The sequence below is a fragment of the Pleurodeles waltl genome, chromosome 1_2 (assembly GCF_031143425.1).
Source record: "Pleurodeles waltl isolate 20211129_DDA chromosome 1_2, aPleWal1.hap1.20221129, whole genome shotgun sequence".
Lineage (NCBI taxonomy): Eukaryota > Metazoa > Chordata > Amphibia > Caudata > Salamandridae > Pleurodeles > Pleurodeles waltl.
Genome location: NC_090437.1, coordinates 1,300,049,566 through 1,300,076,998, shown reverse-complemented (window position 1 = coordinate 1,300,076,998; position 27,433 = coordinate 1,300,049,566). Strand labels below are relative to the sequence as shown.

The window sequence follows — 27,433 nt, the reverse complement described above, 5'->3', positions numbered from 1 at the left end:
GCATGTCTCATAGTTCAGCCTTGGCCAGCGTTCCAAAAGCTGTTGAAGGTGGAAAGGACCAACATTTGACCTGGCTTTATGCATTTAGCATAGGGCTTTAAACAATGCATTTATCCTGCAGAAGCATACTGAAGAGCGCTTGGAACAATGAAATAGGAGCCTGGTTGTGGACTTCTGAATCACTTGTAAGCGTTTAATAGCAGACTTACCAGCTCGAAGATGAACATTCCCATAGTCCAGTCTTGATTTTATCAAGACATGGATAACAGTCCTCTAAGCCAAGAAAGGCAGCATCAAGATTTTCTTTAACCATTTCAAGTGAGCAAAACGAATGGAGGCAGCCTTGGAGATCTGAGTTTTCATGCATAGTTCTTCTATAGCGCACAGCTCTTTATCACGCCAAACGCCAAGGTTTATAACCTTAGAGACTGGGATTGGGAGGGTTCCTAGATTGTCAATGACAAAAAGGGGTTCTTGCCCATCACGATCACCTCGGTTTTGTCACCATTCAGTTTTAAGGAAATTTTGTTCATTTAGGTGGAAACTTTGAGGAGACAGGAGTTAAGAGTGCCTGAGCAGTGGCCCTCCACAGACGATGGAGAAAAAGATGATCTGAATGCCATCAGCATAGGAAAACAAAGTGAGGCCACAGTCTTCAACAATATCTACAAGGGGACAAGCATAGATGTTGAATAACATCAGCCTTAGTGCTGAACCCTGCAGCACTCCTGAGTAGTGAGACCTAGAAACTGAATTAAATGATAAGACCTAAAAGGTCCAATTCTGCAAGAACGAGGTCCTCCAAAGTAAAGCTCTACCTTGGATGCCCATCTTTTCTAGTCTTTCAAGAACTGTAGTAAGAGACACGGTATGAAAAGCTGCGTTCAAGTTAAGCACGATCAGTGCTGCAGTCCTGCCATTACCCAACAGCCATCTGAGGTGCTCAGTAACTTCTAGTAATGCAGATTCAGTACTGTGGCCAGCTTTAAAGCCAGACTGACTGATAAAGAAAATTATACAATTCCACAAGAGCAGATATTTGAAGATGAATGTTTCTCCAAAACCTAGGAGAACAGGAGCAGCAAAATATGCCTATAGGTAAACCAGTTGGGAGCATCTAGGCTAGGTTTCTTCAAAAATGGCAGGACCATGGCATGCTCCAATGCCCGAAGGATACATTACTCTTGTATGGAGGAGTTTAGAAGAGATCAAAATGTGTTAAGGTTCCAGACCAAGTTTGCTGATCTTGGCCCGAGGGAGAGAGTCTCACGGACAGCCTGACCTTATAGATTGCAATAGTGTATGAAAAAGAGAGGCATCTAATGGCCTGAGAAAATTAGGTCTGTGCTTATTATGATGTGTGAAAATACTGTCAGTCTGATTTAGTCCAAACCTTTGGTTCAAAATATTTGTAAATCTGGAGCATTAATTAAATTTACGCCTTTTGATCGGCTGATGGGGCTATTTCAGAACGAGTGCGTCGACTGGCTGCCTGCAACATCATAAGAAATGTTTCGGCAGAAATTTCAAGACAAGGGGACTTGGTCCCTTTTCCTGAAAAAGGTCTTTAAAAAAGAATGAGGAAGCAGGTTAGGGATACCCTGCTGCCCCCGAGCCCATATTTTGGGGGGGTGGGGGTCCTTGGGGCTAAATGTAAAAAAAAAAAAATTAAAAAAAAAAAAAAAAATGGTTTTTGTGCCACGATCCCACAGTTCTTGAAAGTGATCATGATTTTTAAAAAATTGTGTTAGCAATTTTTTTCTTTAATGGCCCCCAGTGTTGAGCTAGGTCCCAGGCCAGGGGTCAAACCACATGTTTATTTACATATCAAGAGGCAGGAGGGGGGACGTGCATAGAGGCCCATTTCCCAGAGCAGATTTAGGACCCATGAACCACAACCCCGGAGCCTGACTAAATTTTAGATGGGGAGGAACAATGGGGTTCACCTTACTGAGCAGTTTCTGTCCCCCCAGGGGTCCCATTCCCTGGGACCTGGTGCACTTTTGAAAGGGGGAGGGGGGAAGCATGGTGCCCCACTCCCTGTGCCTCTAACAAACCCCAGGGGCATTCTTCCCTCAGGGCCATTTGTATAAAAAGGAGAGAGGGGAGGACATGCATCAGCACTCTAAGCCTAGATCGGCTCCAGTGACTATCCCATGGGACTAGTACAAGCACTGTCCCAGGGACCCCCATACCGTGACACTGCTATTTTCTGCCTAAGAATGTGCAGATATACCATGGGAATTTTTTTAACAGCGCTATAGCCAAAAAGTCTAAACAAAATTACACTAAGTTAGGCAGAAAGCTAGATCTTTACCCAGAAAGCGTGCTTTTTGTGATTTGGTGCAAATCTGTTCAGTAGTTTTTGATAAATTGAGGACCAAATTTATAGATATCTGGACGGCTGGGTTTGTGGGAGGACTGTAGGCACTGAACTTTAAAAACAGTGCAATCTAATTTGCCAAGATGGCTTTTCTTCCTGTCGGCCGTCTTGCTCCCATGAGTTCTACAGGAGCTCGTACTCTGATTATTTGGCTGAAACCCGAAATAAATTGTTTCTGCCACCACTGCAGGACTCCGCCAGCGTGCCCCCTTGCTTTCATACTTCCATGAGTGACCCGCAGGATCGGGAACAGCGGTTTGGTGTCTGCAGGAGTTTGACGGCCACAGGTGGCTCAGTGCAGGGCCTGACCACAGGTCAGAAGCCATGAACAGAAAGAAGGCTAAGTTATGCATGGCCAAAAAAAAAAAAAAAAATTCGACTTATCTTCTTTTTCAAAAACCTCACAAATTCATTATAAAAAAATAAAGGCCACGGTAACATTAAAGTGAAAATTTCAGTTAAAACAACGTTTGGAGCAAAAAAAAAAAACAAAAAAAAACACCACTGAATTTCACAGGTATTAACTTAAGTAACCTAACTTGTGCCTCACCATGCACTGCCTGTGACCTCACATATTACATCAATCATACCAGGTTATAAGACATCATTCACAAGGTCACTGACAACAGCTGAAATGCCATCACTGTGCATGGAAGGGGGGTGAACATTATAGTTATAACAGGCGAGTTTTTATGGCTTATAAATACATTATACATGCTTATAGGGGCTTTGACTCAGCCGTGTGAATCCATTAGTCTGTTATTAAATTATTCATATTTCTCCCCCACTCACTACAGCGTACAACATGAGTCAATTGACCAGCCCACTGAAGACATTGGATGAATTTATTGGAGTGGCAGCATATTTCCTTTTCACAAGGAGCACATCCACACACAATATAGCTCACTTTAGTGCCAGGTACTACTATGGCACTGAGTATTTTTGAGACCAAGTAAATATTTTGCTTTTAGCCTTTTTTTAAATTTTAGATTGATGAGGGCCCAACATCTTCCTCAACAATAAAAGTTTTGCAGAAATCATGACGAAAAGAAATAAGCATTGACACAGCCAAAAGGCTGGCAGCCAACAGCAAACCTACTGGCCTTGCAAATATTCAACATCCATCTCGCTCTCATGAAAAAAGATAGTTGGTAAGAGGATGAAGGGCAACCAGATAGCTAAAATCTCACACTTGCTTTAGCCACGGACTATTTGAATTGCCAGTGAGTCTATACAGGTGCCCTCAAAGAAGCAATCAGCAGCGTAGGCAAGAGTCCACGTCATTTACAAAATGCATATGCTGCACGCTGATTTCACTTCCCTCGTCCAAACTTCGGGTTCAGGAAACAGTTCCATGATGGCACTGGGGTACAGCAGGCATGGGCACGTGCGTCTGAAATCCTACCTGCTGCACTCAATGCCCACCCAATACTAAAAACTGCCACTGCATATAAAAGTATCTTCACAAACCAGACTCAAAACATGTATTCAGTCCTATGGCGGTACCCTGAATTAAGAGTGCCATGCTCCACTAAAGAGCCCTTTTTCTTAATACATGGCTCACACCAGGAAGCACCTTCAACAATCTATTACAGGCCATTATATAGATCTGGTTATTCTTCCTTATTTCGTTTTCACACATGGCACCTAAGACTCCCTGACAGCAAAGCACACGGTGACAAAACAAAAAACACCAAATGCAGATTATTTTTTACTTTAATAATAAAACAGCTTAACATTGTTTCTCATTTCATTTTTTCACATTTCATTTTTTTAATAGGGTTCCCTACATATATTTGCTCAAAACCATTTCTCAACATTGAACAGACCAGAACTATAATTTTTCAACATAAAACATATAGAAACGTATAATTATATAACACACGGCCTCATTAACAACATGTTGCTTTATTGGTGAACAATATTACAGTAATGACACTTGGAATTAAAAATATCCCAACTATCTCATTAGTCAAAATTAAGTGTTTATATCAAACTACTCGGACTTTATATAAAAAAAAAAATAAAAAAAAAAAGAACTGATGAGGATGGTAATACGCAGGAAGTTTGGCAGGGAACCTGAGAAACTGCACAGAAGAAAGTCATGTCTATTTAACAAAAAGGACCACCCAGGCATTACCCCCAGCTTCCACTGCGCAAGTCACACGCTGTCCATACCGGAGGAGAAGGGCACAAACAGAGTAAGATAACGGTAGGCAAGTTGTATGGAGAAATCCATCTCTGATCAGGAAAAGATTCAACTCCCTTTATGGAGCCCAGCAACATAAATCCCCGCCTCCCTCTCCTAAGCCCACCCCCCTCATTTGTTCCGATGTTGCTCCGGGTATAAGACTTCTGCTCTGTTCTCAGAATATTTGACACAGGAACTTATAGGAGCGAATTTACCGAGCTCAGTAGAGGGGCGCTGTGGTCATGAGAGGGGCTGAGAACCACTCTCCTTTGGGGAGATTGAAGGCGCTCCTCTCAGGTACTGGACGAAGGAAAAGAAAACTCAGTGTGAACGGGACTGAGAACCAGACACACTATGGACTGGTGGTCACGTAGGCCTGGCCTCTGGATCAATCTGAAGACAAGAGGAGTGATAGTTCAAGAGAATTTGTGATCCCAAGTGATCTGAAAGAGGTTTCTCAGCAACAGAAAGAATTATTCACCAGAAAATGAACAGTCAACACATGTTTCAGCAAATGCCTTGATGGAGCGACACAAGAAAATATACCTCATTATCCCGTCAGGAGGGATGTGGGCGAGTCTGCCCATCACAGATGTTTGGCGATGAGACAGGTGTCTGCAAGAAGGCCCATAACAAGAATTCTAACTGCAGTTCACGAAGAGGTGACCCCGCCTTTTTGCTGACCCAGAACCTGGCAGCTCGTATACTGCAAACAAATTCCCCTTTACGGAGGTCAGAATGACTTGAACGTTAGGACAAATGCCTCTATTGCAATGCTTGCGTAAAGGTGGCTACAGATCATTAACCTTGAGCAGCCCCAGAACATCACCCCCCTCCCCCCCCCCCCCCAAAAAAAAAACAAAAAAAAGATTCGGATGCGATGGCTGCCTGATAACCTAGGCCACAAAATGATTCAGAGGCGCCGCCCACCAGCTCAGAGGCAACAACGTGCTCCGAATGATCTGAGGAATGGAAGAAGTCTTCTAAGAGAGGGTGGGTGGGGTTGAGAGGTAAGCATGTACAGTCTCACAAACAAAACTACCTGGATGCAGGAGACCATTACAATTAGCAAAATTGAAGCTTCTGGCAAAGCAGATGTAAAATACATCCAAAGACTGCATGGGGCAGCAAGTACAGTAGCTGGGACTGCAAACTGTGCATCTAGGAAAAGAAAAAGTTAAGCAGCACAGCCAGTTGTAACTTGAGTATAAAATGCTTATAGAAGACCTCATAACATAAGTTATTCAACATCCATTCAATGAGTACAACAAACTTGTCTCTCTCAGCTTCCCAGAAACTGGTGAGTTCCACTATTTTTTGATACGCCAAACTAACTTGGAGCACGAGGGGTCTATGACAAACTGCACGTAGTCCATACAGCCTTCCCCCGTAGCGTAAGTGGAGTACGCTCCTATTCCAACGCTCCACATCCTGATTAGCCCATTATCAGGGGTTGGCCTCCGGCAATGCCATACAGACGTGCTATTGGGTGCAATGCAAGACCTGACTGAGTAAGCGTGCTTGCTATGAGTGAATAGGTCTAGACAGCTGATTTCCATACTGGAAGGAGGCACTTAGACAGGGACAGCAGACTTACTGGTTCAGTTTATTCCCAGTCTGTTACCTCAGGAGTTATGGTAGCTTTCCACAGTACTCACTGGTTTTGCAAACCCAAACAGTATTGGCTTCCCACCACAGTGAGTTTCCTGGCAGAAAGATAAGGTTCCCGGGACAGCAAACTGCCCAATATTGGAAGCAAGCCGTCTGTTGACGATAGTAGAGCTAAAATGGAGCAAGTTTTAGTCTAAAACGTATCCTGCAGCATTATTGACCAAGACTCAATCCATGACTGACTGCCCTGTCCCACAAGGCAAGCCCCAGTGGATGAACTTGCAACAGGACTAGGCTGCTGGGTACATCGATTGAGAGAAACTTGCTTACATTGTTCTTTTTAATATGACTGTCCGAGAGAGCCCATGAAAGGTGCTTTAACAAGTAGTGCTTGATGTGCCCTCGACAGGGACTTGTCGAATAAACTTGAGATAGTGACTTCGGAGTGTCAGTCACTAACAGTCCATCATAAACTCATTTGTTGAAGCCCCTGGCTTACAGTTAATCTTAGGCATGAGAAAACTGATGCAAGTACCAAAACTTCATCCCCTACACAAACCCGGAGATAGGACACTAAAATTAAAGAGTTCAACACATGCATCATACTCCCATACTGCATAAAGACTGAGGCTCTGATAGGTGGTACGGGTGGGCAAGGAGAGAGTGAAACTACACCCAGGCTTTCTTTTTTTTTTTAAATCAAATATTTATGCTGTAGACTAGTGTTATATTTCTCCAGCTGCAAGGCGAACAAGGAACGTATATACAATAACCTTCAAGTACATTCTGAAGCTATATTTTAGCACAAAAAACTAACATTTGTGTGCTTCTGTTACTGTTACTATTATTCCTTCTGATGACATCAATTAAAACATCAAAATGTGGTTCAATGACCTAATGCAAAATAAACCGTCTGGCGTGCCAATAGCTCATAAAGTTACTGCACAGTTACATTGACATCTACCTCTATTTCAGCAAGAAACAAATGAAATCAATATTTCCTTCATTTTATAAAATAAAGTGATTTGCAATGAGTTATAGTCATTACAATAAATCCTTTAAACCACAAAAAAACAAAATGTATACGTCTTTAAGTATGGCTTAATGAACTCTCGATATAAAAACACCTCTACGACCAAAGGCGCTTGCTTGAATGCAACTTGTATACATGTTTCCGATGTGGGAATCCTACGATTCAATTTCAACCAAATAGTTGAACACACGAAAATAAACGTAAAATGATATAATACATTTCGAACTTTACAATATTAATACAGTAAAAAAGTAAAGGATGTTCCCAAGAATGCAAGTGAAGGGAAATGTATTGCAAATATCATCACTTGCATGAGTTGATCTATTGAAATTGGAAACACATTTCAGTTGTTAACTATTTAAGAAGCCCTGAAAAGGACCTTTAATTTTCTGATTCCAGCTATTGTTGATCAAGATAACTTTTTTAAAGTATCACAAATATTGTTCATAAAAAGGCTATTTCCTAAACGACTCAAATGCACACCATCAGGGAGGAATAGTTGATTAACAGAAAATGTGATGTTATTATGATGGATGCTTAACATCCCATTTTCACGGAGAAATTCAGAAATATATCTGTTAACGGCACGTCTTGCTTTATCAGGGCTTATATAGGGGTCGAACTGGTGCAACCAGTTCTGGCGCTGCCCAATACAAGAAAAAACAATCTTCAATTTCGGAAACATAGACATTATGGTCAAAATGTCAAATTTCATAGCTGTAGTCAAAGAGAAAACACTTTGATAGCCAAGATCATCTGCACCACAATGCAAAACGAGAATGTCCGGCCATGGAACACCCACTGTACTTCTTAAGGTAGGAAGAACATTCTTCCAAAGCCTCGCTTCCTTGTCTGGAAACCAAAAGATGTTCTTGTCCGGCAGGTTCAAATTTTCCGTCTGGCTTTTCTGAGCATGCTTCCACAACCAGAAGATCCAAGAGTCACCTATAATCCAGACATTCTGTGTTCTTCTGACAGGCATCACAGGAGCCACCTCTGTGGATTCAGCGACACAAAATAAAGTATTTAATATGAAGTAAAATAAAATAATATAAAAATATTCTAGTACATCTGCAAAGCCAGACTGTGGACCAACAAGGGCATACTGACTGAACAGTTTCAAATTCAAGCAAACAAACTAACCTACAACTGCACCAGTGACATTCAACTCTTGTATATTTAAATTTGCTTTAATCCAATATTTTAGGTACAACTACGGTCTTGTTACATCTCGTGTACCCTGCTGGCAAAGTATGCAAAATCTAGAGTATGTTTTATATATCTGTCACTTTTCAGTTTACATCAACAATATTACATTTTTGTACAATTCTCAACAAGAGAGAAACTGAGTAAACTGTAAGATGCGATAAAATATGCAAGTACTAAAACTAATACCTTCCCGGACACATGGAAACTCACCACAGTTTCCCCCTTACCCAAACGCCTTCTGCAGACCCAATGAAGCTCACCAATTACATTCCCAGCTCCATGCTATCGTACTCGGCCAAAGTCCAAGAAAAACACATCAACAAACGCCTTGCCTTCCATATCAACTACAAACCCCTTAACGTGTCAGTCCCAGCTTCAAATCAAACCACAGCCCTCATCGTCGCTACACACATAGGTATCACCTTGGGCAGAGGAAACATGGCCGCTTGCATCCTCCTAGGCCTCTCCATCGCATAGGACACGGTATCCCATCCAATCCTCATCCGGCATCTGCATGAATTGGAATATGACTGAAAGGACATGATCAGTCAGCCTGGCTACCTACCCTTAAGACAGCTGCAACCTCATTTGTGGAGTGCCACCAGGTTTCTCGCTTAGCCTGACCTTCTTTCACGCATACAGGTCCTCACCTGCAGGCATCACCCACAATACTGAAGTCCTTTCCTACACTAAAGACACTCAAGCTCATACTCTCCCTCTCGGATAAGACTTCCAACACCTAGAACAAGTTCACCATGTGCATGAGTGAATTTGTCAAATGGATTTAGACCAACTGTCTGAAGTTAACACTGACCGTACAGAAGTAGTGATCTTTAGGAAGAACCCATTACACTGGTGCTCCACCAGGTGTCCAGCTGACCTAGAACCTAGACCCTATCCAACCACCCACGCCAAGAACCTAGGGATTGTGTGCACCAGCAAATTCAACATGACCTCCTGTCAACGCCATCACAACTAACTGCTTCTACACCCTGGAGATGCTGAGGAAGATCTTCAAATGGCTCTTGACTGCACCTGCAAAATGATCACACACCCTTCACCACAAGCAAGTTACACTATGGGAACACCCTCTATGTTAATGATCAACAAATAACTCACCAGCAAACCATTCACTCAACCGACAGGGCAGCGCACACATCACACTGCACATCAAGGAGTTTTACTGGCTCCTAATAACGAAACAGGCTCAGTTCAAACTCCTTACACCCAGCTACAAAGCACTACAAAACATTGGCCCAGCTTACCCAAAAAGTCACATCACTTTTCACAAACTATCCAGATGCCTCTGCTTGGCTGGACTCCTACTACCACACGTGCTTAGAGTCAGAAGCGTCTGTCAGGCCTTCTACATCGTTCTTAAAGCCTTGAACAACTTATTGTTACAAATCAGAGCCTAGACCTACCTATCTGCCCCAGGCGAGGCTAGACTCGCACCTGTTCAGCACCGAGATAACCCGTCGGGTGACAGCACGCTTTACAAATACCAAAAACATTACAAAACCATTCCATAGCTGCCTCTGCTTCCCTGTGCAACTAGTCACCCAGTCTTTCTTCCCGTTTTACACCAGCTGTTGCAAATAGGTAGAAACATCACACACACACACACCTGTTTCTTTAGCTTTCTTTCTTTCCATTTGCTCTGCTGGACAGTTCTCCTCTGCTCCTTTCTCCTGCTCATCACATGAATGCACCTTGCCACACTGGCGGTTTGCTGCAGACTCTCAATGAACATGTACCACCAGCCTGTGAAATGACAAGGAGCAGGCTTGCCTCCTGCATTCAACGTTTGCTTCGACACCTTTCAAGAAACAATTGTTCCAGATGCAGAGCAGAGGTGCTGGAACTAGCAACCCCTAAACAATAGTCATCACACAGCAAAGGACAAGGTTAAGGGTCATTACCACTCGATGAAGGTATCTAAAATAGTGCACGTTGTGTGCTACTTCTGTCTTCAGGTTCTTATCCCAATTTCCACAAACATGCGAGTAAATCATTAGAACATGAAAACACCTGGAGCATCAATATAAAAACTCGTACCCAAAAGACAACCCATGTCTGAACTCATCGGTTGGTCTGAAGAAATAATCCACTACTAGCCCTTGGAAAACTTCAAGCAGGAGTGGGCAATATCAAGTGACCCACTGCTTTCTTTCTCAAAGGACAAAATTAATTTTCAGCAACAACCTGACCAAATATCTATGAACCCTAGGAAAAACAGCGACCCTTCTGACAAATAGGCCACTAGCCTAGCACTTTACTACTTGACATCAATACCTATATATGTGTGACACTGGAAATTAAGTGACAACTAGTGCTAATTCTTTGCTGATAAGCCAATGAACTACACACAGAACGGAAGTAGTACCCCACTACTGACAAGCTGCCACACACAGAGTCCCTAGCTTTCTGCCTTTCAACAGTCACATACTAAACCCTCAGTAAAGCACTGCAGATGGTCACAGTGTGCTGTCTATCTAGTCCAGCTGGCAACACGGGTTAGCGGGCTAACAAAGTAAAGTCCTGGCAGTGGGCATTTGGCCTTCGATCTTAGATCCGTTTCAGCAAATCTGTAGATCCTCATGGCACTTAGGCTTGCTGTCCGAGTTGTCTGCAACCTTGGCTCTTGTTCTAGATGTCTAGGGCAGACACCTCTTTGCAATGTGGTCCATCTCTTCATCTTCTATGCAGATTACATTTATGTTGCAGTTCTCTAGACCTAAACTTAGACTCACACTTGCAGGGAGGAAGGCATCATGAACAAAGTTCTGGTTTTAACACAAGACTTCCCTTCAGTGGAAAAAAAACTTAGTGTAGGGACATCAAAGGGGAGGCTGGTTCTAAAGCTAAAGTACTTATCTGCAGTGAGGGCTCAGGGAGACATAGCACACTAAAAAACGTCAACTCCCCAGGCAATTGCATTATGCGGTATTTTCACAATCACAGTGTCAAACTTCCTACGTTGAGGTGGAAGGTTAAGACTGGATAGAAGAGAGCTAGTGGTATGCTGGTTGTGCATCTCAACCAAGACATTTTGCAACACAGGTACTGAACAAGGCTGTGCTCTGCAGACTGCATTGGGGAGAAGTTAAGTACTGTTACTGGTCAGAAGAGGTCTGGCAAGTTGTACAATAGAGTTCTTATTTGGAATGAGTGGTGGGCACCTTATCAATGCTGAGCATGTTATACTTATGACCATATATTTCACCTGGACCGTTTTAGGTCTGGTTTAACAGCGCAGGTTTTACCAGACCTAATGTGATCAACCTAAAAAAGAGCTTTCAGGAGTACTAAAGAGAAGGGCTTTGGCTCAGCCCAGATGTTGGCGGACAGGTGTATATGTCTTGATTTGGCAGAAGTTGTGCGCTTGCATAGAACTATCATCTAACACATATAAACATTTGTCGTCAAAGCACTTTATCAAGTCTAGACATTGTTTAACAAAATAGCTCGACCTTTAGGTTAAACACATGCAACAGCAATGATATAGGTCTCCTAGACAATAAGATGATTATGGTGTCTGTTCTTCTCTGGCAGCAGCCACCGCCCAACCTTTTCAAGCAATACCTTAATATCGCACCCCTTCGGAGGATGGTGTTTTTCTTTCCAATTCCTAGTTTTACATTACATGGGATGAAGAGACTTTTTTTGAAGCTCCTTGGCTCAACAAAGTTAATTTAGTGATTCATTTGAATTTATAATTTACATTAAAAAAAATCCATTACTAATGTTATGATGAATCTATTTCAAATGTAATGTTTATATATTCAAATTAAATATATTGTATTTTTAAATTACACTTCCCTAAATACTAAAAACCTCTTACTGCCCCCTAATGCTATTTTCCCTGAACCCTACAGTCATTGCTACTCGTTAATGCTACCCTTTATTGAACCTTAAAAATACCAAACTCTGAACCATAAAAAAAAAAAACATGCTACTCCTCAACGCTACCATGAACCTTAAGATAAGTTTACTACTGTCTAACACTACGTTTCCCTGAAACCTAAAACCTATTACTATCCCTTAATGCTATCCATCACGACCCTAAAAACCCTATCCCCTACAGCTACTCTTCTCTGAACCCCAAAACCTCTACCACCCCTTAACGCTAACATTCCCTAAATTAGAAAATAATAACCCTTAAAACCACAGATCCTTGAACGTGAAAAACCTGTAACTATCCCATAATACTACCCTTCCCTGAACCCTAAAAACTCATTCCTACCTCTTAGCATTACCCTTTCCCAAACCCTAAAAAAACACCCTTACTGCCACTTAAAAATTCCCTTCCCTGAACCCTACGAACTCCCTAATGCTACCCCTGCCAGAGTCCTACAAATTCCTTACTATCCCTTAATGCTACCCATCCTTGAACCCTATAATCCTAGCTACCCCAAAACACTACCGTCTTCAAACCCTAAAAACTGCTTACATACCTTAATACCCGCCCTTGAACCCTAAAAACTCTTATTAGCCCTTAATGCTACACTTTCCTGAGCTCTAAAATCCTTTCATCACTTGATCCTACTCTTCTCTGAACACTAAGACCCTTATAATGCGTTAGCCCTAATCATCCCTGAGTCCTAAAAAAAAAACCTTTAAGCTACTCTGCTGTGAACCCCTTTACTAGCCTTTAATGCTACCCATCCCTGTTCCCCTACTACCCCTTACAGCTACTCATCCCTGAACCCTAAATATCCCTTATTACCCCATCAATGATACTTTCTCTGAACCAAACAAAAATTTACTACCCATTAACGTTACCCACGCTTGGACCATAAAGAGCCTTTTTACCCTCTTAACCCTAAACAGTCTTACTATCACTTCACGCTATCCTTACCTGAACCCTAAAAATCCCTTGCTCCACCTCAACACCTAGCCTGCCCTCACTCCTTAACATTTCTTCCTACCCCTTAATAGTACCATCCCTTAAACCTAAAAACTCCTTATTACCCCCATCACTACAAGTCCTTGAACCCTGAGAGCCCCTTGCTGTCACATACTACCCTTCCGTACATCCTTAATACCACATAATACCCCTTAATGCTATCCTCCCCTGACCCAGAAGGGCTTACCACGCCACCTTAACGCTATGGATATCCAAACCCTAAAAAGCCCTTAAAGGCTAGCCATGCCTGCACTAAAAACAACAAACCCTTACTACCCCTTAATGCTACCCATCCCTGGACCCTATCAAACAGTACTATCCCCTATTGCTACCCTTCCCTGAGCCCTAGAAACTCTTTACTACATCTTAGCACTATCATTCCCTGAAACTTAAAACCCTTTACTACCACAATGCAGCCTACAAGCCCTAAGGCCCCTTTGCTACTGGTTAACACTACCCGTCCCAGAACCTTAAAACTCCGTACTACCCCTTAACAATACCCTTCCCTGTACTGTACAAACTCCTTAACATTACCTTTCCCTGAAGCCTACAAACACCTTACTGTCCTTTAATGTCAACACTCCAAGACCTCTATAACCCCTAACTGCCTCCTAATACTACCCCTCCCAGAAGCCTAAAATGCTCCTACTACCCTTTCTCAAACCCAACAAACTACTTGCTACTCCTTAATGCTCAGTCACGGACTATTCCTGCTAAAAGCAGGAGCCGCCGAAGAGTGAAATAGTGGGAAGAATAGGGAATCAAATGGCTGATTGCCCTGGTATTTTCTCATTGTGACCCTCAGGGTCCCACTTGTGAACCCTGTAATTTCTATCACCACCTCTTTTCCCGCAGTTATGTATGTCCTTGGTATCAGCAACTCTAGGGAGGAGTTACCAAGTGATATCAGAGACACTGTCATAAGGCACTTATTGCAGTGAGCAACACTTACCTCTGTAAAGAGCTAGGCAAACATTTTCAGGGCATTAGTGGAAGCATTCAAGTCTAGGTTCTGCAATTTACGCACAGTAGAGCTGTGCGGTATCACCATGAGAGAAATGTGCACCTCCCCACTAATGGTAATTTACAGAACGTCGGGTGTTCTGCTGTTTATTCCCCAAGTTGACGGAAGCATTGTTACAATCAATTATCATGACATGACCACAAACTTGGAGCTAAATGTGCAAGCATTGTGTGTGTATTTTTCCGCAATTACTTGTGTAAAATATGCACCAGCTTGTTGCTTGCGCTCAAGTATTAGTAGGCACAGAATTAATAATTTTTTTTGCTAATGCAAAATAGCTATGCATACACTGAATCACTTTCCCCAGCTTCTACCTTACTCCTAAAGTATTATATTGGCGAAAGACAAAATACAATAAATATTAGTGCATTACAATCGGGGCCACTGGGATTGTGTGTCAAGGAGACAGTCAAAATATGTGGCAGGGTTAAGTAAATTATGCGGCAAAAGAAAGCAAATTATGGGGCAAATGCGGCACATTTTGTAATGTTATTACGTCATTATTTCTAAACTTCGTAACACTGCAGAAGTATTGGTTGCACCTCATTAGTACCAGTTTAACACCAAATATAACAATAAGCAACAAAGGTGAACAGTTCAGCTTTGCAAAGGGCCTTACACTGCCGGGAAATACGTGTTGCTCCATTTTAGTAACTTTCAAACTGTTTGAGCTCCAAACTTTTTGTTGTTGTTAAAATCAGAAGATTATGCGGCGGATGCTGTATTATGTGGCAAATTAGTTAAATCTATAATTATGCGAAAATAGCCGCGGCTGCATAATCACATAATTCCAGTGGCCCGATTACAATGTTACATAATAATGGCCTAAATAAATTTACCTTTTCCGGTCTGGCTTGGAATCGCAGCTCTGAAGATTCCATATTCTAACAATTCTTTGAAATATTCATGGAGTGGGCATTGGCTTGGCTCCACCTGGAGACGTATTACCCTAATACACAAAGCTATCAGCTAGCAATCTACCATTCCATCTGCCAGGAAGTGCTTTAATTAAAATGTGCAAGAGATTGTCAATCTAAAAAATAATCTCAACAATTTTTTCTCCTATATGCAGTCTACACAGAAAGCAATATTTTGCTACTTTTTCCCAGCATTACGAAGCAGGAAAGGCTTTAATGTGAAACAACATTTCTGCATACAATGCATGTTGCAGCATTTGTGAACTCTTGTGTTTACATTTGCTGCTACATTTAAGCATGACCTATTGGCTTTGTCAATGCTGGTTTACTAATATCCTGCTACCGTAGCTCACTAGGAATGATACCAAGTATCGGTATTATTCTACTTTTAACATAATACAAAGAAAATCAATTTCAGCCATGAGATGGTGCCGAACTAGGCACGAAACATATGTTAGTTGCAAGTTCTAAATTAGTTTTTAAAATGAAATTAACCACTGAGGTGAATTCCAAAGATTCAATAAATCTGTATCAGTAGTGACGGATTCCAAGAACAAAACGTAAGGCAGCTTGGATTCAGTTTACTTATTTATTTATTTTTAACAGCTGAACGTTTGTGATTGTGCTACTCCTACAAAAAAAAACAAAATGGTTCCAGATCCTAGGTGTCAGACCACATTCAGAGGGCCACGTTGCCAGTAGGGGCTGCTGGGCCACAACCGTGGCGCCGGAGGTAATTTGCTTACAAAAGGCAGCACTTGTAATACTTGCTTTTTTCTGGAAGTGCTTATCCGCCACCTGCTCCTTTCCTTAAACAGAGCCAGACTGCCTACTCTTCAAGCGCAGCGCAGCACTCGTGAGAAGACACTCAGGTTCAGGAATACAGGAAGTGGTTGTAGGAGGCTGGACTGGCTTGTAGTGAGTGCCAAGGGGTACTTACACCTTGCACCAGGCCCAGTTATCCCTTATTAGTGTATAGGGTGTCTAGCAGCTTAGGCTGATAGATAATGGTAGCTTAGCAGAGCAGCTTAGGCTGAACTAGGAGACGTGTGAAGCTACTACAGTACCACCTAGTGTCATATGCACAATATCATAAGAAAACACAATACACAGTTATACTAAAAATAAAGGTACTTTATTTTTATGACAATATGCCAAAGTATCTCAGAGTGTACCCTCAGTGAGAGGATAGGAAATATACACAAGATATATATACACAATAGCAAAAATATGCAGTATAGTCTTAGAAAACAGTGCAAACAATGTATAGTTACAATAGGATGCAATGGGGACACATAGGGATAGGGGCAACACAAACCATATACTCCAAAAGTGGAATGCGAACCACGAATGGACCCCAAACCTATGTGACCTTGTAGAGGGTCGCTGGGACTATTAGAAAATAGTGAGAGTTAGAAAAATAACCCTCCCCAAGACCCTGAAAAGTGAGTGCAAAGTGCACTAAAGTTCCCCTAAAGACAAAGAAGTCGTGTTAGAGGAATAATGCAGGAAAGACACAAACCAACAATGCAACAACGATGGATTTCCAATCTAGGGTACCTGTGGAACAAGGGGACCAAGTCCAAAAGTCACAAGCAAGTCGGAGATGGGCATATGCCCAGGAAATGCCAGCTGTGGATACAAAGAAGCTTCTACTGGACAGAAGAAGCTGAGGTTTCTGCAGGAACGAAAAGGGCTAGAGACTTCCCCTTTGGTGGACGGATCCCTCTCGCCGTGGAGAGTCGTGCAGAAGTGTTTTCCCGCCGAAAGAACGCCAACAAGCCTTGCTAGCTGCAAATCGTGCGGTTAGCGTTTTTGGATGCTGCTGTGGCCCAGGAGGGACCAGGAGGTCGCAAATTGGACCAGGAGGTAGAGGGGACGTCGAGCAAGACAAGGAGCCCTCTTAGCAGCAGGTAGCACCCGGAGAAGTGCCAGAAACAGGCACTACGAGGATGCGTGAAACGGTGTTCACCCGAAGTTACACAAAGGAGTCCCACGTCGCCGGAGACCAACTTAGAAAGTCGTGCAATGCAGGTTAGAGTGCTGTGGACCCAGGCTTGGCTGTGCACAAAGGATTTCCGCCGGAAGTGCACAGGGGCCGGAGTAGCTGCAAAAGTCGCGGTTCCCAGCAATGCAGTCTAGCGAGGTGAGGCAAGGACTTACCTCCACCAAACTTGGACTGAAGAGTCACTGGACTGTGGGAGTCACTTGGACAGAGTTGCTGGATTCGAGGGACCTCGCTCGTCGTGCTGAGAGGAGACCCAAGGGACCGGTAATGCAGCTTTTTGGTGCCTGCGGTTGCAGGGGGAAAATTCCAACGACCCACGGGAGATTTCTTCGGAGCTTCTAGTGCAGAGAGGAGGCAGACTACCCCCACAGGAAGCACCACCAGGAAAACAGTCGAGAAGGCGGCAGGATCAGCGTTACAGAGTTGCAGTAGTCGTCTTTGCTACTATGTTGCAGGTTTGCAGGCTTCCAGCGCGGTGAGCAGTCGATTCCTTGGCAGAAGGTGAAGAGAGATGCAGAGGAACTCGGATGAGCTCTTGCATTCGTTATCTAAAGTTTCCCCAGAGACAGAGACCCTAAATAGCCAGAAAAGAGGGTTTGGCTACCTAGGAGAGAGGATAGGCTAGCAACACCTGAAGGAGCCTATCACAAGGAGTCTCTGACGTCACTTGGTGGCACTGGCCACTCAGAGCAGTCCAGTGTGCCAGCAGCACCTCTGTTTCCAAGATGGCAGAGGTCTGGAGCACACTGGAGGAGCTCTGGACACCTCCCAGGGGAGGTGCAGGTCAGGGGAGTGGTCACTCCCCTTTCCTTTGTCCAGTTTCGCGCCAGAGCAGGGCTAAGGGGTCCCCTGAACCGGTGTAGACTGGCTTATGCAGAGTTGGGCACATCTGTGCCCAAGAAAGCATTTCCAGAGGCTGGGGGAGGCTACTCCTCCCCTGCCTTCACACCATTTTCCAAAGGGAGAGGGTGTAACACCCTCTCTCAGAGGAAGTCCTTTGTTCTGCCATCCTGGGACAAGCCTGGCTTGACCCCAGGAGGGCAGAAACCTGTCTGAGGGGTTGGCAGCAGCTGCAGTGAAACCCCAGGAAAGGCAGTTTGGCAGTACCAGGGTCTGTGCTACAGACCACTGGGATCATGGGATTGTGCCAACTATGCCAGGATGGCATAGAGGGGGCAATTCCATGATCATAGACATGTTACATGGCCATATTCGGAGTTACCATTGTGAAGCTACATATAGGTAGTGACCTATATGTAGTGCACGCGTGTAATGGTGTCCCCGCACTCACAAAGTCCGGGGAATTGGCCCTGAACAATGTGGGGGCACCTTGGCTAGTGCCAGGGTGCCCTCACACTAAGTAACTTTGCACCTAACCTTTACCAGGTAAAGGTTAGACATATAGGTGACTTATAAGTTACTTAAGTGCAGTGTGAAATGGCTGTGAAATAACGTGGACGTTATTTCACTCAGGCTGCAGTGGCAGGCCTGTGTAAGAATTGTCAGAGCTCCCTATGGGTGGCAAAAGAAATGCTGCAGCCCATAGGGATCTCCTGGAACCCCAATACCCTGGGTACCTCAGTACCATATACTAGGGAATTATAAGGGTGTTCCAGTAAGCCAATGTAAATTGGTAAAATTGGTCACTAGCCTGTTAGTGACAATTTGGAAAGAAATGAGAGAGCATAACCACTGAGGTTCTGATTAGCAGAGCCTCAGTGAGACAGTTAGTCACTACACAGGTAACACATTCAGGCACACTTATGAGCACTGGGGCCCTGGTGAACAGGGTCCCAGTGACACATACAACTAAAACAACATATATACAGTGAAAAATGGGGGTAACATGCCAGGCAAGATGGTACTTTCCTACAGTGGTGAGCCGAGCCCTGCGAGCACCTCAGAAATCGATGTCAATGTATAAAGCACAAATCAGAGCATTTACTTAATTCTCACCCGCAAGCACAGATGTGAGTGAACTGTAGGAGTGCACTACAACTCAGCACAAGATGGGTGCAAAATAACTGAATAGCAACTCCTCAGTGCAGCATTGGACCCGGTGCCAGTGGGAATGTAATGGAGATTTCCCAAGCTATTCCCTTGAAACCTTTTGACACCAGAGATTACACAATCATTATGACTGATGCTAGCCAAAAAGGTTTAGGAGCTGTTTTGTTGCAAAAAAAGGGATGGTAGGGAGGAAGTTGTTGCGTTTGCTTCAAGGAGTTAGAAAGGAGCAGAAGCAACATCTTCTGTGATTGAACGTGAAGCCTTGGCACGCTGGTTGGGTATTAACCACTTCAAACAATTTGTGTGGGGCACTAGGTTTACGGTTAGGACTGATCATAAGCCTTTAGTTCAACTATTTACAGCCAAAGGTGCGGAGAAGGCCACTCCACGAATAGCTAAATGGCAGTACAAATTATATGAACAACTTCAAGTTAGAGTATGTGCCTGGCAAGAAAAACATATTGGCCGATTGCTTGTCCAGATTGGCGAACAATGATCCGTTAGAAGAGACATCAATGCATCTCAATTCCAAGGATGAAGATGGTGAAGTTGTTGTTTGTATAATAGGTGAGCAATTGAATGGAGCGTTAGGTGAACGAGAATGGAGGGAAGCTTGTGAAGAGGATCAAGATATCAAGTCAATAGTGCAAGGAGTCGTGATGGGGTGGTCAGTGTGGTCTCTGGATGGTGATCTTGAAGATAAGTATAAACATGTTTTTGATGAGTTGTCAGTAATCAATGGTTTATTATTTAGATCGAAATTGTTAGTTGTGCCAAATGGTATGAGGAAAAGGGTTTTGAGCCTTGCGCATGAGGGTCACATAGGTATGCGTGCCATGAAAAGTAGAGTCAGAGAAGGATTCTGGTGGCCTGGAGTGGGTAAATGTGTTTAACACTTTGTAAGGGATTGTGTCTATTGTGCAGTCAGTGACAAGTCTCAAATCACAGTTCCAAGTCCTATAGAAGCAATCAGTGTTCCTGATAAACCCTGGGGCAAATTAGCAATTGATATAATTGGACCTGTGAATTTATCATATGGATTCCAGGAATACGGGTTAGTACTAATAGATTTTTACAGTAGATGGCCAGAAGTAAAATTTGTTAAAGTTCCTGACTCTAATAATGTGATCCGATGGTTAGAAGGGATTTTTGCTAGGGAAGGAATTCCTGACGAAATTTTGACTGACAATGGTTCTCAATTTACCTCGGGACAGTTTGCAAAATTTGTAAATTTCTTGGGAATCAAACATTCTAAATCTTCCCTGTACCATCCTAGGAATAATGGATTAGTAGAGAGGTTTAACAGAGTCCTCAAGGACAATATTCAATTGTCTAAAGCGAGTGGTTTGCACTGTAAAAACTAATTGGATAAATTGTTGTGGGCCGTGCGCACCACTAACAATTCAGATACACAAGTATCTCCTTTTGTTTTATTACGGGGACGTGTTCCATCTTCAAAGTTAACCAGAGAATGGATGGGTCGTTTTTGTGTGCCATGGTACAAAGTTGATGGTGTGATGGAGAAACGTCAGGTAGCGCAACAAAGGTATGCACAGAGTTCACAAGAAACTCACCACCGCAAGTTTGATTGGAAGGTAGGTGATGCAGTGAGGGTGAAGTGTCCGAGATCCACTGGTCTGTCCAAATTCTCCAGCGGTAATAAAATAGTCCAAGTAGGTGACAGTGCTGTTAGACTGGATGATGGCAAGTGGTGGAATAAAGATAAGATATCCCTTACTAAGTCTGTTGCGGCAGAGAATGTCAAGGGCGGGGATGGTAGTGTGCGTGTTGAACGTCTGGGATTTCAGTCTCCCAATGCAACAAAAACTGTCAAACATCCTAAGAGAACTGTCAAACCACCTAAGAGATTTGATGATTACATTATGCGTTCAGGTTGTCATTCTTCTAAGACAAACAATTCACCTGTACATCCTTACAGACGTTCGTCCAGAACTGTTAAACCTCCTAAGAAATTTAATGATTACGCATGCTAGTGTTCTTGTTAGAATATATCAATATTAATGCATTGATGTACATTGTTTTGTCAATGTTTGTGTATTTATGAATTATTCCTGTAATTTATTTTGTTTTTCTATTATTTGTTGAAATCGTTGTGAGGGAAAAGATGTGTTGGGTATGGGTTCTTCTGTGCTCTTCTGGTTCCTCGTGCTGTGGAACCGACGAGCGGAGAACCTCGGAATGTTAGAAGGGATTTGTGTAATGCGGGCAGTTGGTGCCGGAGATCCGTGGTAGGAGGACGGAAACAAGGAGCTGTCTTGATTGTTGGAACTTAATAAATAAGCTGTTTACCTGGAATCGTGTGGACCGCAATTCCTTTCAGATACTGACGCTACCACTGACAACAGGACCCCCCCACCCGAGGCTCGCAAAGGGTTTATGATGTAAAATAAGTCTTCAGGACAATCTTGGCCACATCGAAAGCCTTAAAAAAAATCTTCTTCGAAGTTCTAAAGGGTGAAACGTATCAGCCGTGTAAAGTGGCTAACCAATGTGATACAATTACACCCTGAAACTTGACTGCACGAATACAAGACAGAGCAATAAAGTGCACAGATGTCTTGATACACAGGTGTGCACGATTCTGCTCGCTGACATTTGCTAACGAAGATGGGTTTACAGTTTTACTATTGTTTTCATAGAGGGCACAGCATAGTATCATTGGCAAAGAAACACATTAATAAATACTCAAGCTGTTGTGAAATTCATAAATGAATTAACCCCAGGGACCCAAAGTGAGACATTTGGCAGTAAGGTGTAGCAGATAAATGAGCGTATGACGGCAGCCAGTACTTTGTACATTCATAGTATATGGCCACCACGGGTTGTTTGTTCATTGACATTGCTTTCAAGTAGTTTTTGCCCAGACTCCTATGCAGTAGGGTTCAAAACAAGTCAGGAAATAACAAAGCTCAGACCACAGCGCAATGAAAATACAGCATAGGAAGGTTCATGTGTACTCGTCAAAATACTTCAAAACCAACCAATAATAAACTTACGCTGCCACATAAATAATGCAAAACAGCTCTCCATACTAACAGGGCGTATTTACAAAACACCCGTTCTAAATAAGTCCACCACAAGTTACCTGACAAACGCTCTCAGGACAATCAAAGGAACATTTTTCACTCTAATCTGGAAACTTAAACCTCGGATCCTTCAAGGCATCCAAACTAAGGAGGAAAGGTTAGGACAGTCGTTTAGGGAATAAGGACCAGAAACTGTGTCTCAATGTATGTTAATCACACAGCTCCTCACTAAATCTCAAGCAATTCACCCAGCCCAATGACGGGTCATCCCGCATATTCATCGCCTCTCCATCAAGAAGGTCATTCATCAGCAACCAACTACAACTCGTCTGAGCTCCTTTCCTCCATCTTCCACAAAGACCAGCAGGTTCCACCTCACTTACAGTCCACCAAGTTAACCCTTAAGCAGTTACTTAAACTATGTCTGTTTTGACAACTTTCGTCTCCCAGGTTATGCAAACTCGGAATCAATAAATGAGGTCTCCCCCCTAAACACCTGCCCATCCCATAATGACTCAGACTAACATACTGCAAAAGAGGAGAATCTTGTATGGAATGTGTATGTACCTCTGAAACCAAGCTCACCTACTACTATGACGACGCATAGACTGGACAATCCACTGCGCCCTGACATTTAACATGCTATATACGTCTCCCTCCAATTGAGGTCAGCAAAGGACATCAATGGTGATCAGCAGATCCTTCAAGAACTTCCAACAGCATGTATCCATGACAGCATTACATCCCTGGCAGCCACAACTAGCTACACCATTGATTCTGAAATACTTCTATACAAACTTTAACAATACCCTCCAGTTAGATGGCCACATCCCAACCAAACACTTTTCCACGAAGGCCAGACACATCAGAATTAAGCTAAGAAGAAAAAGTTATTTCTATCTCATCTAAGTTCACCTTCAGAGAATCTCCAATGAAATCGTGAGCAGTAAACTGTACTTTTTACGTGCAGCATCCCGGAGCACTTTACAAAACAACAATGAATACTTTCTCTAGAAAAAAAACAATAATTTTTCTTAAAACATAAATACATTTGGCAACGCGTTAAAATCTTTATAGAGAAATTTTCATTTGTCTTAAAAATTAAAAAGCAACTGACAAATTTTAAAATGTCACCTAAGAAAGAGGATTGACAAAAACTGGTTTTGCATGTTATTTATTTATGAAGAGTGAAACAGTGCCATATTTAGGCTGCAGCCAAAGAGGCTTGAAAACTCAGCGTCCCTTAAAAACACTACTATTACTGATGATATCAAGGGTAGTGAGGGGAATGCGTACAGACATATGTACCTGATCAATCTATCAAAGGAGTATTTCTCTGTGGGCTTGGGTGGTAGTAGGTGGAGGTGAAGTCTGGACGTTTACTGTTTTCTGCTTTTGCTAACAGAATCAGTTGTGCAGCACTCGTTTATGACCCAATCTTGATTTTCCTGCATAATCCTTCTGAGATGTCCGCCCTCTCATCTTGAATACCAAGAATATGAGCCAGCAAGTCCCTGGCTACAAGCCTTTTCCAAATTGCTCGTGCTTCGAGAAATAGCGGTCTGGATCCGGTCCCTTTATGCTTGTTCAGGCAATGCACTGTTATAACATCCACTTGAACGAGCAAGGAAGTGATTTTTTTGCCAGCTCTAGTAGGCTGATGTACTACAGTGCCTTTTAGGAAAGCATGCTCTTTCTACCCAGAAGCAATCCATATCTACAACCTAATAAAGAGGCACCAGCGAGAAGTGTTTGTGGCAAGAGTTTCACTCAAAATGGAACTCCTTTGAGAAGATATCCTGCCTTGCATCACCTTGGGAGAGACTACTAATGCAGCAGAGAAGGGAAGCATTCTCAAGGGCCAGAGTACTGACAGCAGTGATCGTCCCTACAAAGCTCAAAAGGCTTCCTGTGGAGAGGAGCGACGGATTCTAGGGAAAACGCATGCTGCCACGGCCCAAGTAGAGAAGAGATTTAGTGAGACGTCCAGATGTGTTGTGTTCAAAAGATTTCAACACTTTAGACAGACGCAGAACAGTCTATCGTAGCTGTGCCTGGTGCAGACTTTTGTGACGGAGGGGGTGGCGGTGCCATATTTAGAAACAATATGTTTTGAAAACATCTGCTGCCGGGTTTCTTGTGTCCCCAGCATTTTCCAGGCGATAATAATGTCAAGGTAACTGGTGATTCATGTTCCTGCTGGAAAAAGAGGGAGTTTTGCCTAGTGGCAGTTTCCAATCATGGTAAAGTAGCACAGAGGGTTGATATGCCTGCTGCAAAGAACGTGGACCACACAAATCACCAAACTGTTTATGTGGATCACTAGGTAGGTTACTGCTTTTGTCACAGAGGTCCTGGGATATGGAGGAGCAGCAACAGATTGTTGCACTGGGCGCCACCAGCACTAAAGCCAGACCTGGATACACTTTTGCCACCTGTGTGTCCAGCATTGCTCCTAAGAAGTGAATGGACTGAATAGGTAATAAAGTGGGCTTCACTTAGATGAACCATAAATTCAGCTTGCTCAGAATGTCTGAAATTCTCTGGAAAAGTTGAATCATTTGTCAACAGCCATACAAGTATGGGCAGAGAATGGGCTAGATGTATCAAAGGGTTTTTCCCATTCTGTGTCAATGGGAAAATGTGTTCGTACATATGGCCCAATATTCTTTGTCACAGATAAGCAGCTATGGCCAGGGCACACTGAGGTCCCTGGAATTAAATTAACCTGCTACCCAACCGAATGGCACAAATGACAGCCTGAGATGACCTTTTTGGAGTTGAGACCGAAAGATCTCAGGCTGTATTTTATTACCACACAAAATATTAATCATATTAAAATGTCAATAAACACCACATTTAATATTTTTGCACAGTAACCACATTTCCTATTTAGATGATAGTTACAACTGGATCCTCACTTTAACAGAGCCTCTAATACATGGGAGTCTCCTAACCATAACTACTTTATCCTGTGCACCCAAAGACAAAAAGCAGTTCCTGAGTGAGATCATAATTGGCTCTGTGACCCTTCCTTTCCACCCCCAGGCCAGAGGGCAGGAGCCTCCATGTAGGAGATCCCACCTCCGCACTCCCCTTCTGGGAGCGCCCCACTTTTCTCCAACCACAGCCCCCGCAACAATGCAACTTCCTTACAAATTGCTGCCAGCACCCCTTTCAGGTTCCTCTGACACTTCTGTTTTTACCCATTGTTTTGCTAGAAAAGGAATGCCGCAGGGGACCCAAAGAGTCCTCACCAATAATGACCTCACCCACCACAGGCGAACATAGTTCACCTACTTCCTTCCACCCTCTGAACCCCCTCCCCCACCCAATGCAGAGTGTATTTGCTGATCCAAGCCAGCCAATTTTCAAGAAACAGTGCTTCACCTTCCTTGGACAAGTGCATCCCATCCTGCAGGAAAAAACGCTCACCCTTGATCAAACTATGGGGTATTGATGCCAACCTGTCGGTGTTCAATAGTTTAGCCACTTTATTGTTAATACGCTTCACAGAATCATTCATGGCCCTGACAGATTTACCACCTCTCCACTGCATTCTCTGAACTATGTGTGACCATGCTATCGTAGCTTTAGAGAATCTCCTTGATAGCCAGTCCACCTCTGAGACTACTAATTCAAATAAGTTCTTGCGACCTAGGTTGGCTAGGTCATTCCCTCCCAAATGTACGATTACCACATCTAGGGGCGGAAGCCTTCGTAGCAACATTCTGTCCAGTCATGTTCGCAGGTCCACCAAGCGCAGATCTCGTTGACTGAATCCCACCCATATGGCACGCAATGCATAATCCCAAGCGGCATACCGGACATTTGCTTGTTCCACATACGAATGACCCAACACCAGCACTTCTTTAATATGCCTTCCTCCTGCGTCAACAGGAGAGTACCAGAAAACGAAGAGGAGAAGATTAATTCCCCATCATCATAACATTCAGTCTCACATACTGCTTATAGCAATCTGACTTCCATCTCCCTATTTATTGGGCCATCTGTCCTCCCAGGCCTCTGACAGTTGCTGCGGTAGCTGCACTCACCCTAAAGGAGTGAGGGCCGTACCTTCCAAGGCCAGCACCAAACTGAGGACCCTGGCAAACTGAAACCTGGTGAACAGTGTTCCATTTTGTGTATGAGTAGCAGCCGGCAGCCCCTTGGGGCAGGTGCACCATGACAACTTCCAAGTTCGCTAGCAGCCAACAGTCATTTCCCAGTGCCCTGTTAAGCAAAACATGCTCTCTTCTACCCAGCTGGTCAGTTTTTGAGCAAGTAACAGTTACTGCCAGGGAGCTGTTTGACCATTCAATATCCTCTACCTGAAGACAAAGACAACTCTGTTTGTCTTTCTTGCTGCTTGCCACCAACTTGCCTACCTGCAATGCCACAGAGAATGCCAGGCAGGAAGCTGCTCTAAAAAGGCGTACGTCCGCAGGTGAACTGCACAACTTCGCCAGGCTGACGATGATCATCCCTAACTTCAGTGGATCTCTGGGGCATCTGGTATCCTGTTTGCACACCTCTAATCTCTGCAAGCACCTCAATGCCCCATGCACTATGAACGCCCTATACATATCTTGGAGCCCACGCATTCTGGTTGAATAAGGAAATGGCTGCTGTGTGCCTTCTAGTGTATAATACTGGCTTACCCTCCACTCTCAATGATCCCAAAAATGAACTTATAGACTCAGGTGAAAATAATTCACCCCCTCTTAATTTCCTTGAAACCTGCAGTATTTGCACAAAGACCCCCTTTCATAGGCACGCCTCGTCCTGGGCACTAAACTGGTAGCCACGAGGTCTGGTAGACTGGGGCAAAAAGCCGCCAGAGTTGGTTTGGGAACAGTGAAGGGAAACTTGCTGCATCTGGGTGGTGAACCTGAAAATCAGCATCTTAAAACGAGATAGAGCATCTGCTGCATTGTTCGATACACCACGTATGTGTTTGGCCTTAAAAATGACACTGAGCTTTAAATGTATCAATATGATTTATTTCACCAACCTCAAGATCACCTCACACTTTGCCGCTTGATGGTTATTGCACTCAACTACTGTCACGTTGTCTGACCAGAATATAAC

The 27,433-nt window shown here is 43.4% G+C and overlaps 1 protein-coding gene across 3 annotated transcripts in view; it reads right to left on the bottom strand.

Moving 5' to 3' along the window:
* Positions 1-27,433, bottom strand: part of LOC138250572 (uncharacterized) — a 167,762-nt gene that overhangs the window by 17,064 nt on the left and 123,265 nt on the right. For 2 of the 3 annotated variants that reach the window (XR_011194992.1, XM_069205576.1), the window contains exon 5: positions 4,082-8,214. The exons of the other annotated variant lie outside the window; for it this stretch is intronic. Coding sequence is in view for 1 of the 2 variants with exons in the window: in XM_069205576.1 (XP_069061677.1) it covers positions 7,628-8,214 (587 nt within the window). In the remaining variant the exon portion in view is untranslated. Of the gene's footprint in view, positions 1-4,081; positions 8,215-27,433 lie in introns of those variants that run through there. 3 annotated transcript variants of the gene reach the window in all.